We start from the raw sequence: 14,935 nt of genomic DNA, 5'->3' as shown, positions 1-14,935 counted from the left end.
ATTGTAACCATCTAGCTATGGAGCCATACATGTCGAGGAAAGAACATGGAGCTTAAAAGAGACCAGGTCTGCATCTTGGATTCCCTACTCTAAATTGGCGGAAATAACTTATTCTCAAATAGCCTCAGCTCATTTATTTGGAAAAGAATGATATATCCACCTATATTGGCATAATTGCTGTGAATATTAAAGGAGATAATGTATAAGGTACTCAGTTTACAACCCAGCACAAGGTGTTAACGTCTCCGTAAATGTCAGTTACCCATTATGCATGTTAGTTCCCCGTAACAGTGGTCCTAAGGATCTACAAGATATTAAAGTGCTTCCTCAATAATTAAAGAAGTATTCATTATGCAACAAGACCTTTAACGTTCAGATCCTTTCAACCAATAATTCTATTTCTAGGAAACTAGCCAGAGGAAGTGATTAGGGATACTGTCAAATATTAATGTGCAAAAATACTCTTCAAAGCTTTATTTTTAACATCAAAAACCTGCAAACAACCTGAGTATCCCCATATTATACTACATCTATATGATTGCATAGTATACAACTATTGAAATACTCATGAATATATAAGAGCATCCAAAAACGTTCCCTAAAGTTAAATTAAAACAATAGCCCGTGGACATACATCTCAACCATGTTAGCAATTACATGTCAGTGTACACACATACACACATTCAGAAGAAAAGGATTTAGAGGAAATAGAAAAATATTAACAATGACTATATCAAGATAATGGGAAAACAGGTAACTTTTACTGTTTCCTTTCTTACTTTTTTTTCCCCAAATTTTCTACTATATACCTGAATTACTTTGATATTTAGAAAAAATAAAACTAAAAAACCCATTCAATTATGTTTATTATTTAGAATATTCTAGCTTTTTAAGGATAACCTTTTATATTATACCCATCTAATTTCCAAAAGGATTTGGAATAGTTGACAAAACTACATACAACAGACTAAAATAAATAGGAGAAGACAAAGATTAAAAAGCTTGCAAACTCTCAGTATACAGCCATATAAACAATCTATCTGTGCATGTGCATACATGTGTGTATAAGTGTGTATGTATATATTTATATATTCAAAGAACTTTGTTTCAGATACTAAGAACTAAAGGAAGTTTCTCCAGCTTTCTCAGAAAGGGCGTACCACAGATATAGTAGACATTGTTTTAAATCATACATTAGGACAATTATTTCAGTGAATTAAGTGAATCAGCTATGTGATTGGGAGGAGAGGAGGCAGATTAAAAGTCAAGGAATCAAGAAAGGGATAAAGAAAGGGGGGGTAATCAGAAGGGGGAATGAAACATGAGAGACTATGGACTATGAGAAACAAACTGAGGCCCTCAGAGGGGAGGGGGTGGGGGATTGGGATAGGCTGGTGATGGGTAGTAAGGAGAGCACGTATTGCATGGTGCACTGGGTGTTATAAGCAAGTAATGAAGCATCGAACTTTACATCGGAATCTGGGGATGTACTGTATGGTGACTAACACAATATAATAAAAAATCATTAAAAAAAAAAAAAAAAGTCAAGGAATCAAGACCTGAAGCAGGATAAGCATAACCACGATCAGCAACTCAAGGAAAACTTTTTTAAGAATGTAGCTACAAAGATAAATACAGATGGAGACAGACTTTTCCCTCATGTCGCCTTTATTCATGTGACTTTAAGAAAAAAATTAAAATATTAAAGTTATATTTTAATTTCTGCATACAAAATACATCAAGAAAATAACAAAATAAGTTCCTATTAACAAAATGTTTGGATATATTGTATTCAAGATAGCACTTACCTTCACTGATGGCATGGGGCTTAATAATGCAACAGGTACAATTCGTAAATTTAGCAGTGTTTGCTGGTCCACAAACTCCACTTGAAGGAAAAAATAACTCCATTTCCTAAAGACAGAGAGAAATAACTTTGAAATATGTAATCTCATATCTTGAACTTCTAGGATATTTATGTGAGAAGGGGAAAACTATGAAATTACTTTTAAAGTCCCATAATATAAATTCTTTGCTTCAACTTTTCTAAATATGATTTTTACAAAGACTAACTGAACCCTGTTTTAAGTCTTATAATCAAAAGATCATATAAAAAAGTATTAATTAAAGTAATGAGAATATGTATAATTCTGCCCCAGGATTAAAACTAACATCTTAACATATTTTGAATATTGGCAGTAATGAATACAAAGTTCTTATTTTCCCCAAAGCATTAGTTCATAGACACAGGTCCAATTTTAAACTTTTTATTAAAACATGTAAAATTAAAAACTAGGAATTCTTTTCTAGCAACTGATTAGTATTTAAGAATCAGAACCACAAAATTAGTTTTAACCAGTTAAAACTAATGAACTGGGGTTCCTGGCTGGTTCAGTCAGTAGAGTAGGCAACTCTTGATCTTGGGGTTGTAAGTTCAAGCCCCATGTTGGGTGTAGAGATTACTCAAAAATAAAATCTTTAAAAAAAAAAAAACCTAATGAACTTACTATATAGTTCTAGCATATAATTAAATCACATAAACTTTATTTTATAACCTGATTCAGGCTATGTTATTTGCTTTGCACATAGTCCACTTAGATGACAGCTCAGCAACTTGAACTAGCCACAAACACAGTCACACTAATTAATTCTTTTAATTATTTAGACAGATGCTTTCCTGCCTCTAAGCTTTTAATACTGTTATTTCTACTATTCCCTATAAAACCCTCTGTCCCACGCTCCAAAGAATTCTACCAACTTCAAATGTCACCTCCTCTGGGAGGCCTTTTGTGATGCCCCCAATCAGTACCCTGTACTTTTATAAAATTGTGGTTATTTAGGTAATTGTCCTTCGCAAATTATAAATTTGAAGCAAGCAACCAACCTGCATAGCTTTGTAAGTCCTTTAGCCCCTAAAACAAATGGCTCAAATACTCATTTTTCGCTGAATTTAAAAATGGAAAGATCACAGGATGTGCTAATGGGCCACGCTGATGTACAATTTTAAAAACCACAGAGAAGATGAGGAATTGTCCAAAGAGTAATGTATATACCAGTGCAATCCTGGCACTAAGACATTTTAGAACAAAAATATTCTATTCCTTAGACATCAAGTACTTTCACGTGATCATACTGCTGCCTTCATTAGTCTTCTTGAGTAGTCAGAAGAGTAACAAACAACTTCCAGTCATCCGTATTGTCATGACTCCCATGTTTCTGCCTCCAGTCCAACCACCTTCCTAAACTCCATACCCCTATCTATGCCACTACTACTTAGAGATAATTCATATTTAAAATGTCCTGATTTCCACTGTCTCCCATAAATCTGTTCACTCCCACCCTGTTTTTCCTGCCCCTCCAACTGTACAGGCCAAAGGAAAAAAACTTATTCCTCTCCCTTTCTTAGCCATCCATTCAATCTATCAGGAAATCCTTTGAAATGCGTCCAGAATCCAACCACTTCCACATCTGTCACCCTGGTCCATGCCCACCACCAATTCTCCCTTTAACAACTGCTCTAACCTCCTAACTGATCTCCCATGCCAACTTTCCCCCCACACACCTACGCCCACCTGGCCTGATCTATTCTTAACACAGCAGGCAGCAGGAAACATGGAAAACACATCATGTCAATCCTCTGTGCAGAACTCTCCAGTGGTCTTTTATCTCATTCAGAATGAATACTAAAGTTCTAGATGTCTGCAAGGCCTTATGTGATCTGGCCCCTAGCTATATCTTGAACTAATCTATTCCCATGAAAACACTTAGACTTCCAACCCAGCCTCACTGGCCTCATCCACTCACTGTTTACCTAAACGCAGCCAGCATGTTCCCACCTCAGAAACTTTGCATGTTTTGTTCCCTTTCTCCCGCACTCTTTCTCCCTGATATTTGCATAGCTTTCTCCCTCACTTCCTTCTGATCTCTGCTGAAACGTAAAGTGAAGACTTCCTGACCCTATCTTTAATAGTATTCCTCGTCCCTACTCAACACACAGTCCTTCCTCCACGTGGTCTTTTTCCTATCCCTTGCCTGCTTTATTTTCTCAGATCATTTACCATCTGACATGTTTTATGTCCATTTATCTACTATCGAGCATCCCCTCAACCATCAGAATAGATGTAGGCTCCAAGTGAGTAAGGACCCTGTCTTATTCACTAGCAGCTTTTCAATTAATATTTTGAAATGACTGCAATTCAGAAACTACTAAATTCAGCATGTGCTAAATAAAATTTATCTATCCACATTGCACAAATGAGAGAAAGGACACCCTGGAAGCTTGAGTAACAAGCCCTTACAAGTTAGCAAGTGGCAAAGCCAGTATTTAAATCCAGGTCACATTGGTTCCAAAGCCCTGAACCTTTCCCATCATCTGGCTTTCAAAAGTAAAGAAACTGTGCTCAGTTGTTCCACCTCTAGTTTTAACCAATTATTGGGCCAATTATTTGGGGCTCCACTTTCATTTCTTTTCTTCCTCAACTTTTCAAAATGAAAATGCCCGCTTTTCAAGTACCCACTTACATAAGCTGAATAAATATGTATTTAAGGCAAGGACTATAAAGGTCTTACTTAAATATACCCTCTTAGTGAAAGTGAGTAATTCTATTTTATGCCTCTGCCTTCCTCTTTCTCCCTGCATAGGTTGTCCTATCTGTCCCGATTATCAATCTAAGCTAACATTTACAAGAGCATTTCTACTAGGTCTTTGTTTGGCAACTAATTTAGAGACTTCACACAACAAATGTAAAGTCACACAAAAAAATTTTCTTTTGTGATTTGAGCTGCTTAAACATACTGAATAAAGCTGCTCTCCTTCCAGGAGTCCCTGCTATTACTCTTAGCCTTTTATATGTTCCTAAACTGCCTAGCAGGGAAAGACAGAGATATGGAACTCTCTCAAAAAATAAAATAAAGACTCATGGAGTCTTCAATTTTTTTTACTGTATTTTATTTAATAAATTGTAAAGTATATAGTTGCACTGCATAAATCTCACCTAAGATCCCATGGTAATCTCACTAAAACATCTGACTACTCTACATTCATCTCTTTAACTACCATAATAAAAATATCACTAAATGGTTGCCAGTTAAAAGTTTCTCCAAAATTTTTACATTGTAATTTTAAATAAATACCATTTTTATAAATTCCCTGGACTAAAACATTAAAATATTGAAATTTCTCCCTACATACTCTAATATCAAATAAGAAATCTGTTCTCAGAAAATCCAAAAAGTTAAAAAATGAAATATGAAGTCACATGACTTAGTTTCAGTTTTATATTTAGCTCCATGATGCAGCCTTATTTACAAATAAAAACAAATGAAAACCTAACAAAATGTCCAAAAGTAATGGGACGTTTAAATAAATCATGTTACATTCATACAATAAAATATTCTGCACCCACTGAAGTTTACTCTTCTGACAGTAATCTGGTAACATGTAAAATGTTATATTAAGTGGAAAAAGGAATCAAATTAAATAAACATCATGCACATGGTGTTTAGTTTGTAAATTACATAAATGATCAAAGGAATGAACTGGAAGGAATATGCCATAAACAAACTGTAAACATCATTGGGAGGATTACTAATGCCAAACTTTCTTTTCCCAATTTCCAAATTCTCCAGAAGTGTTTCCATTACTTCTGTATTCTAAAAGACTGTAATGGGAGCACCTGGGTGGCTCAGTCAGGTAAGTGTCTGGCTTCAGCTCAGGTCATGATCCTGGGGGTCCTGGGATTGAGCCCCACATCGCATTGGGCTCCATGCTCAGTGTGGGGGGGTCTGCTTCTCTCTCTCCCTCCCCCCCTCTTGTGTTCTCTCTCGCTATCTCTAAAAAATAAAATCTTAAATAAAATAAAATAATAAAATAAAATACTGTAATGTTTAAAACAAGGTAGGCCGCCATTTTCAGCATACACCGTAGAGGCTGGTAGTTAAGCGTGGGGCTGTGGAGCCAGAGGTGCCCGGGCTCAAATCCTCATGAGGCCAAAGTGCTTAAACTCACTAGGTCTCAGTTCCCAGTAAATTGGGATGGTATAAGCAAATGCACAGGAGATTGTGAGAATTAAATGAGATACTGAAGTGTCTGGAACAGTGCCTGTCACAGAGCAAGCACTCAATAAACATAAGGTTTGTTGTTGTTCTGAATTCCAAAACTTTTGTAAACGCCAGAGACCTAGATCCTGGAGGTATGACAATGAATTGGGCATCCTCAACGAATTCACAGTCTACTAGGAGGGTAAACATAAACACAAATACTTTTAAAATACGGTGAGTAATAGAGGCATGCAGTAGGCATGAAGCAAGCACCAAGGAAGGGTACCTCAAGCAGAACCAAGAAATAGATAATAGTTGAGCAGAGTTGTTTTTACTGGTTTTTAAGTTTGGTTGAGGTCCAATTAACATACTTTAAACTGAATATACTTAAAGGATACAATTTGGTAAGTTTTGACATTTGTTTATTCCTGTGAAAACCTCACCACAATCAAGATAATAAACATATAAGTTACCTCTCCTTACTTTGGGTAATCCCTTTCTTCTGCCTCTCCCTGCCTCCCCTACATTAACTGTCACCATTACCTCCCTTACCGTTGATAAGTTGGCCCTGTAACCAATGATCTGTTTTCCACCATTATGAATTAGCTTAATTTTTAACAATTTTACTTAAATATAATTATATAGTATGTGTTTTTTTGTCTAGCTTCTTTCACTTAGCAAGATTATCCACTGTAGTGTATATCACTATTTCATTCCTTTTTATTGTCAAATACTATTCCAAGTGTTAACATCATGGTCTATTTATCCACTCATCTCTCAGACATTTGGGTTATTTCTAGTTTTTGGATATCACAAACAAGACGGTTATGAACAAACTGTTATGTACAAGTCTTTGTATTGATAGTTCCTTTCATTTCTCCTGGGAAAATACTTAAGAGAAGAATGGTTGGATCATAGGGTAGGTGTATGTTTAACTATTTAGTTAACTGCCACACTGTTCTCCAAAGTGATTGCACCCTTTTAAATTCTCATCAGCAGCATATGACACTTCTAGTCTCTCCTCACACTTGCCACTTGAAATGGTCAATCTTTTAAACTTTAGCTATTCTAAAAGGTGTGTGGTGGTATCTCATGGTGGTTTTAATTAGTACTTCCATAATGTCTAATGATGCTGCATATTTTTAATGTGTGCTTATATACCATTCATGTATCATCTTTGGTTAAGTGCCTGTTCAAATTTTTTGCCCATTTGTAATTGGGATGTTTGTTTTCTGTGAAATCAGCATAAAGAAAGACAAATAGATCAATAAAGCAGAAAGAATCCAGAAATACACTCACAGATATGTAGCCAACAAATATGACAAATGTGTAAAGGCAATTAGGTGGAGAAAAATTTGTGATTTTAACTAATGGGGTTGGAACAATCAGATGTCTATATGCAAAACAATAAATTTTGGTCATATGCTATACCATATATAAAAATTAACTCAAAATGGATCATGGAGCTAAATATAAAACAAAAACTACAAAATTTCTAGAACAAAACAAAAGGGAAAATTTTGTGACCTTGGATGAGATAACAATTTCTTAGATGAGACACCACAATGAAAGAATGAATTGATAAATTGAACTTTATCAAAACTAAAACCTTCCACTCATCCAAGGACATTGTTAAAAAGAATAAAAACACATACAGCACACTGTGAGAAAATATTTGCAAATCATATTTCTGGGTAAAAAATCTGTATCTGTAATATATAAAGAACTCTGAACAGAGTTTTAAAGGGCTGATAAAACTACCTGGGCAAAGGGAGAGATGACATTCCAAGGTGGAGGGGTAGAAAGAGTAAAAACAACAGAGAAAGAACATCACAGTCTAAAGAGGAATAGGCAGGATATGAGACTGGAGAAAAGGCTAGCACTCAGATCATTTTCATAAAACATGTTAAGGAGCTTGAAGTTGATCCTGGGAGTAATGCTGTACTCTGGGACATTTTTAGTAGAGTTATGACATGGACAGATCAGATTTTTTAGATGGCTTGCTCTGAAAATTATGTGGAAGAGGTACTTGAGGGAGAAAAGTCTGAGCCAGAGCTGTTGCAGCAGCCCAGGTCACAACTAGGACAGTAAGAGGAGGAATGAAGGAAAAGGAGAGAACTGAAGAAAATGCTTAGAAGGTAAATCTACACAACTTTTTACTCATTGGATGTAGGGAATAAAGGACGCAGAAGTAGGGACGCCTGGGTCGCTCAGTCAGTTAAGCTTCTGCCTTTGGCTCAGGTCATGATCCCAGGGTCCTAGGATGGAGCCTTACATCAGGCTCCCTGCTCAGCGGGAGCCCAGCTCGTGCTCTCTCTGTCAAATAAATAAATAAAATCTTTTAAAAAAAAGGAGGCAGAAGTATATTTACTGGGTCTCAAGTTTCTTTGCTAATGATATGCAGAATACAAAAGAAATAGTTTCGTGAGTTGTAATCAGTTCAGTTTGGGATGCATTGTTTGAGCATGATTCTGAAACACTAAGGGAAGTGCTACATATAGAATTAAGAAATTAATTTGTTTTTTCCACTTAAAATTATCTAGTACAATTTACTGACTAATCGATCTATCTCTTGCCCACTGATTTATAATGCCACCAAGTCCTCATTACTTTTCGGTCATTTCTTGAGCACTTGGGCTATTACACTGACACACCTGTCTACTCCCATGCCAACATCACACTGCTTTTCCTACTATAGCTTTATAAAAAGCTTCCTATTGAATAAATTAGTCATCTTATCACCACTACTTCTTCTTCCCCTTCAAAATTTCCTTGGCTCTTTTGGTTCTTCTATGCAAGAATTTCATCAAGTTTCATGACAAACTCTGCTAGGATTTTGACTGGAAAGATACCAAAGAAACGAACAATTTTCCTTGGATTTTGTAATTAAGAGGACATTGATTATCTTAGCCAAATGTTTTCAGTGGAATGAAAGGATGAAGCCAAATTGTAGTGACTGCTCTCAATGGGTAGTCAAAGGCAAATGAGGAAGAGAAAATTGTGAATATAGTTTGGATAAGAAAGAAAAAGGATTAAACAGTAACTAATAGGAATTTAAGATCGAGGAGAGACTATTTGAGGATGTTTGTGTGATGTTTTTCAATTTTTTATTAACATCCACTGCCCTTGTTTCCTCATATATGCTGTGAGTGCCAGCCACAGTGTTTCTCTTTGATAGCTCGTCAGCTAACATAATACTCACTCTTCCCAAGACAAGAGTCAAGAAAAGCTATATCCCTAAGGGTTCATAACAATGGGATATTTCAGGGACGAATGTCAGAAAGAGCTAAAATAAACTTTAGTGCACAAAATGGAAACAAGTATGTTTGAGACATTTCCTTAGGAGAAAGGATTACGGCAGCTAACTCTGCAGTAGCCTCTCCACTACGAAAAGAAGAAATAAAATCATTCTGTAAACTGTATTTGCAGATAGGCATTTTTCTACCCAGCTTAGCACATGACGTATGTGCAAGCATAGAAACATACAAACATATATACTTCAAACAAAACTAGCTTTACCTTATTAAAATGTAAAGCCCCGTTGCATTTCTGAATCCACTTATCTTCAGTATCAACAGTTTTAAATATATGTACAGCCTATTTTACTACCCAATAAAAATATGTCTTTTAGGGGTCCCAGACCCAATTCCAATGAGGGGGGGGTTTACCCACACAGAACACCAAGGCAATTCTCAAACACCAGCAGGGTGTCAAGAAATCAACTCAATTCTGGCACTATCTATCCAGAGACAGCATCAGATTCCACAGATTAAAAGTTCCTAGTCTTTCTGGTGATTATTTCACATCTTCTCTCTCCTCAAACCAATAAACATCTTCTCCCCCATCCTCACTTTTACCTGTTTTTGACCTTGCTTCCTACTGTCTTATTAAGAAAAGTGAGGCAATCAGGGGCACCTGGGTGGCTCAGTCGTTAAGCGTCAGCCTTCGGCTCAGAGCATGATCCCAGGATCCTGGGATCAAGCCCCGCATCAGGCTCCCTGCTCCGCTGGGAGCCTTCTTCTTCCTCTCCCACTCCCCCTGCTTGTGTTCCCTCTCTTGCTGGCTGTCTCTCTCTCTCTGTCAAATAAATAAATAAAATCTTTAAAAAAAAAAAGAAAAGTGAGGCAATCAGAAGAAGCATCTGTACCCACATACTCTGCCTTCCCATGTGTTGACCAGACCACTACCCCTGCGCCAATGTGCAGGCAATCTGGGCTCTAATTTCCATTCCTTCTCACCTCATAAATGACATTGTGCCAGTAAGTCTTCCTCTTTTCCTACACCCTCAATTTTTCACATCTGTAATTCTTCTTATCTTAAAAAAAAAAAAAAGACCCTGCTTTTCGTCACATCTACTACTTATTTCTTTCCTCAACTTGCATCAAATTTCCTCAAAAAAGTTTCTATATTCGCTGTCTCCAATTTTCTTTTAAATCCATTCCAGCAGGACTTTGCCTCTACTCCTCCATCTCTTACCAACTTCACCAACGACTCTGCACTGCAAAATCCAATAGTCAATTCTCAGTCCCCTTCTTTCTTGATAGATCTGCCTCATTTGACCCCACTGATCATTCTCTCCCTTTACAACACTTTCCTCACTTGGCCTCCAGAACATAATTATGTCTGCGTTTTTTTCCTTCTACTTCACTGACGGCTCCTTCTCTACCTCCTTTGCTGCATCCTCCTCTTCAACTTTAACTAGGACAGAAAGGCTCCATCTTTGTTCTCTCTTCTTCTCTGTCTGTACTTTTCTCTGAGCTAATCTCACCAGTCTCTCGCGGCTTCAATACCATCTAGGTGTCAGTGACCCCATGTTGATGTCATTAGTCGAAACCCCCCTCCCAAACTCCAAAACTAAATTTTTTGCTTCACATCTTTCTGCTTTGATAACTAACGTGCATATTAAGTTTGCAAGGTCCAAAATGTAACTCCTGAGTTTCCATCCATACTAACGCTAGCCATAGCTTTCCTTATTTCAGGTTAGGTAAATTGTAGCCTTTCAGTGAGTTGTTCAGGCCAAGAACTTTGGAGTACTCCTTGCTCTCTTTTTCTCACATCCTACATTCAATCTGTTAGGAAATCTTGTTCACTTGACCTTCAACCATTAAAATGTATTTTTAAATGTCTATATACTCTTCTCACTACTACCACCCTGGTCCAAGCCACCATCTCCCTGGATTATCATTAACAGCTTCTGAACTGGGCTCCCTGTTGCTACTCTTGTCCCCTACAGTCTATTCGCAAAGCAGTAAGCCAGTGTGGCCCTTTTAAATGCCAAGTCAAACATGTCAGTCCTCCACTTAAAACCCTGCAAGAGCTCCCAGCCTACAAGACCATGTGATATCTCCCTGATTATTTCTGTGACCTCATCATCCCCTCGTTCCCTTACTCCCATCCAGCTAAAGACTATCTTCTTTTCTGTTAACTGAATGAGCCAGGCAGAAATACACTATTCAAAGAATAACAAGATGGTCAGTGTACCTGGGACACAATGAATAAGGGAGAGACTGGTTGGAGACAAAGTCAGAGAGACAGAAGGGAATCAGATCAGGTAGAATTCTGGAGGCTACAACAAAGACTTGTGATTCTATTATAAAAGAGATAAAAACTCACTAAAGAGTCTTTAATAATTAAATTGTTAATCTGGATTTGTTTTTAAAAGATCACTCTTGGCCTAGTTAATTTTACATGAGCAGGGTAAAATTGTTATAAATTGAGTGTAAGAAAAGAAGGAAGAGGAAAGGAGAATTAGGAGGCTTTTGCAGTAGTCCAAACAAAATATAACAGTGACCTAGCCCACAACAATCAGATTCAAGGTCTAATTTGAAGGGAGAACTGAAAGGATCTGTTGATGGAGCTGTAAGATAAAGAAAAATTCAATTATTAAAAAACTGCCTCGTATTATTTTAATGAAAGCATGACCAGACTAAAAACCATCTTACATTAGCTGAGGAACTTGTCGTGATGCTAAGAATCAACGTGCAACTTGATCAAATCAGCATCGGCATAAACCCAGTATAATACCCTATTTATATGGATTTAAAATAAGAAGTAATTATAGGAAACATAAAAACTTTCTCATAAAAACTTTCTCTAGCTCTATATAGGAAAAGAAAAGGATAATAACCTTGAAGATGGTGTTAGGTCTGAGTCAAAAACAAAATATATGAAATTATGTTTCTTTCTGAATATTTACTATCCATAAACTGGTCTCACATGAAGTCAGTAATTCAAACACTGGTGAACCTGAATAATTTAAGCAGCTTTGGAACATAAACTGGGATGACAAGTATTTTAAGTGGAGAAAACTTACGTTGGCCATGACCAGGTTACCAGTTCACAAAAAGAGGCATATTACTGAACCACTGTTTAAACCTAGGCAAAGGGTCAAAGGTTTTCTCTACTCTTAGATGAGCTGTCTAACCTGCCTGAAGTCAGCAGTGAGAGAAATGCTTTACTCCGACATAAAACAAAACAAAAACAGAATGAAAATATTTTTAAGACACCTTACTCTGGCAGCAGAAGCAAAAGAGTCGGGGCCATGAGCTGCATTTCTTATGCCATCAGTTCCAAAGAGGGCTCTCAGGCTTCCAGGAGCATCCGTGCGAGCCATCCCGGAGTTCGCGGGTCCAAGCAGTCTTTTCCACTCACATATAGCATCGTCTCTTAAAATCTCCATGGCGATAGCAGGACCACTTGTAATAAGCTGGATCAGCTCACTACAAAACAGGTAAAAGCCTGATTTGCTTCATTCTTCTGTCAACCCACGTATCTCTGTTAATAAGGATATATTACAATTGGGAGTATTTCAACACACACATGAAGACTATGATCTCAGAACTATTGGATACAGTGAATTCTGCATGGATAAGATAAAATTTTCATAAATTGAGTGTCTTGTGGTAGCCTGAGTCACTAAAAACACTAGTGTTGTCAAATCATTTACTGTTAGAAAAAAAATCAGGTTTCATTGAATTTAAGACTAATTCACTGACTTAAAATGCATATTACTGATCAACGCTTCTCCCATTGCTCTGAAAGGTACAGAAGGATCTTCCTTTTTATTTTCATGTGGTTTACCACTGCAGTCAAACAAACTTTCATAATATAGGAAAGGATGAGAGTGCTCTTATAATATACTTATAGTTCAAATGTATTTTTGTGTAGATTAGAATTCAAAGAATGACAGTAAACTTTCAGTCAATAAACACTGAGTTGGTCTAGTGATAAAGAAAAAACAGAAATTAACAGGCCTTGAAAAAATATCCTCTTATTACTAGAAAAGCGACTCTGGGATATTCTTATCTCAAGTTATTAAAGAATACACACGGGTTCTTGATTAAAAACCCAGCACTGAGTCACAGTAGCGCAAGCCATGAAAAGCAGCAGCTCATTTCCCTTTGCCGCTTCTGTATGCGTACGAGGCAGCAATGACAAGTCTAACTGTGAAATAAGTAACAGCATTCATCCCACTGTGTTAGACAGGGACAGAATACTGTTCAAAGTAAGGCCGTGTCTCTCTCTCATCCAAACTATGAGAGAGGACAGGACCCGCCTGGAGAAAAGCACAGGGTATGACAAACCCTTTGGTACCAATTAACACTTCACTGTCTTACATACTTCCTTCCCTCATTGACCTGCTTCCATACTTCCTTTTTAAAATCACTTCAATTCATTTCCAAGAGGATTTCTAAAAAATAGTATGTACAAAGAAGTATTCATACCCTCCATCCTAAAAGGCCCACATGACCTCTTTCTACATATTCTGCTAGGCCTTAGCAGGAAGAAAAAAAAAAAAAGTAAGATTTAAGGAACCAAAATCAAGGGAACAAATCCATGTTTATCCATACAACAAGCACTTAACAATTACCTACTACAAATCAGAATATTCAATGATAGCCTTGCCTCAAGAAACTTATAATCTAGTGTCCTGTTAATACAGAATTCTCGAACACATAGTTACCTACTACAAATTACCTACTACAAATCAGAATATTCAATGATACCCTTGCCTCAAGAAACTTATAATCTAGTGTCCTGTTAATACAGAATTCTCGAACACATAGTAGAATAAGCCTATAACATGAGTGTGGCCTGATCATAAAAAATACTGCTTCATGAGACTATTTCCAACTACTACAGCTACATCTTTTGTTGTGTCTTTCATAAAACCAGAAAACTAGTTAATTCATTCATTTAATAAAATTTATTGCACACTAATTACATAAGACATTAAACTAGGTGCCGTAATATAATGTTACAAACATAAAGCAAGACTACAATAAAGAATCATTTCCAAGAAAATTATATATTCTAATAAGGCTGGGAACATTTTATATTTCTTGATTTAAAATAATCTATAACATAATAACTTTCTCATACACAATGTTAAAAAAAAAAACACTACCATATGCAGGATACCAAATAGCATGCTTATTATAGCAGCCTAATACCCTTCTTTATTAGAAATGTAAGCACTTCTATGTCAATAGTAATATATACTTCACAATATTCACTTAAATTTAAATACATCCCAAATATTTAGAACATAAATTCAGTTTCTAGCATATATTAGTTGCTCTATTTCAAGGAACAAAAGTATTAGTTAAAAAAACAAGGGCTCTGTGAACGATGTTATATATATATACAAGAACGCCAAGAACACAACAAAAAACACTGAACCCAGGGGCGCCTGGCTGGCTCAGTCAGAAGAGCTATGAGTTTGAGCCCCGTGCTGGGTGTAGAGATTACTCAAATAAAAACCTTAAAAACCTTAAAAAAAAATCAACAAAAAATATCATTATCACTCTATTTTAATCTACTGAAATCTAAAAAGAAAGCTATGCCTTTTATAATTTAAACTAATCATCCTATTTGCTTCTAAATTTAAGATATT

The 14,935-nt window shown here is 36.4% G+C and overlaps 1 protein-coding gene across 5 annotated transcripts in view; it reads right to left on the bottom strand.

The window, feature by feature from the left end:
• Positions 1–14,935, bottom strand: part of NME7 (NME/NM23 family member 7) — a 244,015-nt gene that overhangs the window by 171,434 nt on the left and 57,646 nt on the right. For all 5 annotated transcript variants that reach the window (XM_045797508.2, XM_087859033.1, XM_045797519.2 and 2 more), the window contains 2 exons: positions 12,551–12,758; positions 1,809–1,914 (listed from right to left, as the gene is read on the bottom strand). In XM_045797508.2, coding sequence (XP_045653464.1) covers positions 1,809–1,914; positions 12,551–12,758 — 314 coding nt within the window. The remainder of the gene's footprint in view (positions 1–1,808; positions 1,915–12,550; positions 12,759–14,935) is intronic.

The sequence above is a fragment of the Ursus americanus genome, chromosome 2 (genome assembly GCF_024610735.1).
Source record: "Ursus americanus isolate L20-20 chromosome 2, mUrsAme1.1.p, whole genome shotgun sequence".
Lineage (NCBI taxonomy): Eukaryota > Metazoa > Chordata > Mammalia > Carnivora > Ursidae > Ursus > Ursus americanus.
The sequence above is the reverse complement of the archived record's forward strand: the minus strand, read 5'-3'. Positions and strand labels throughout refer to the sequence as shown.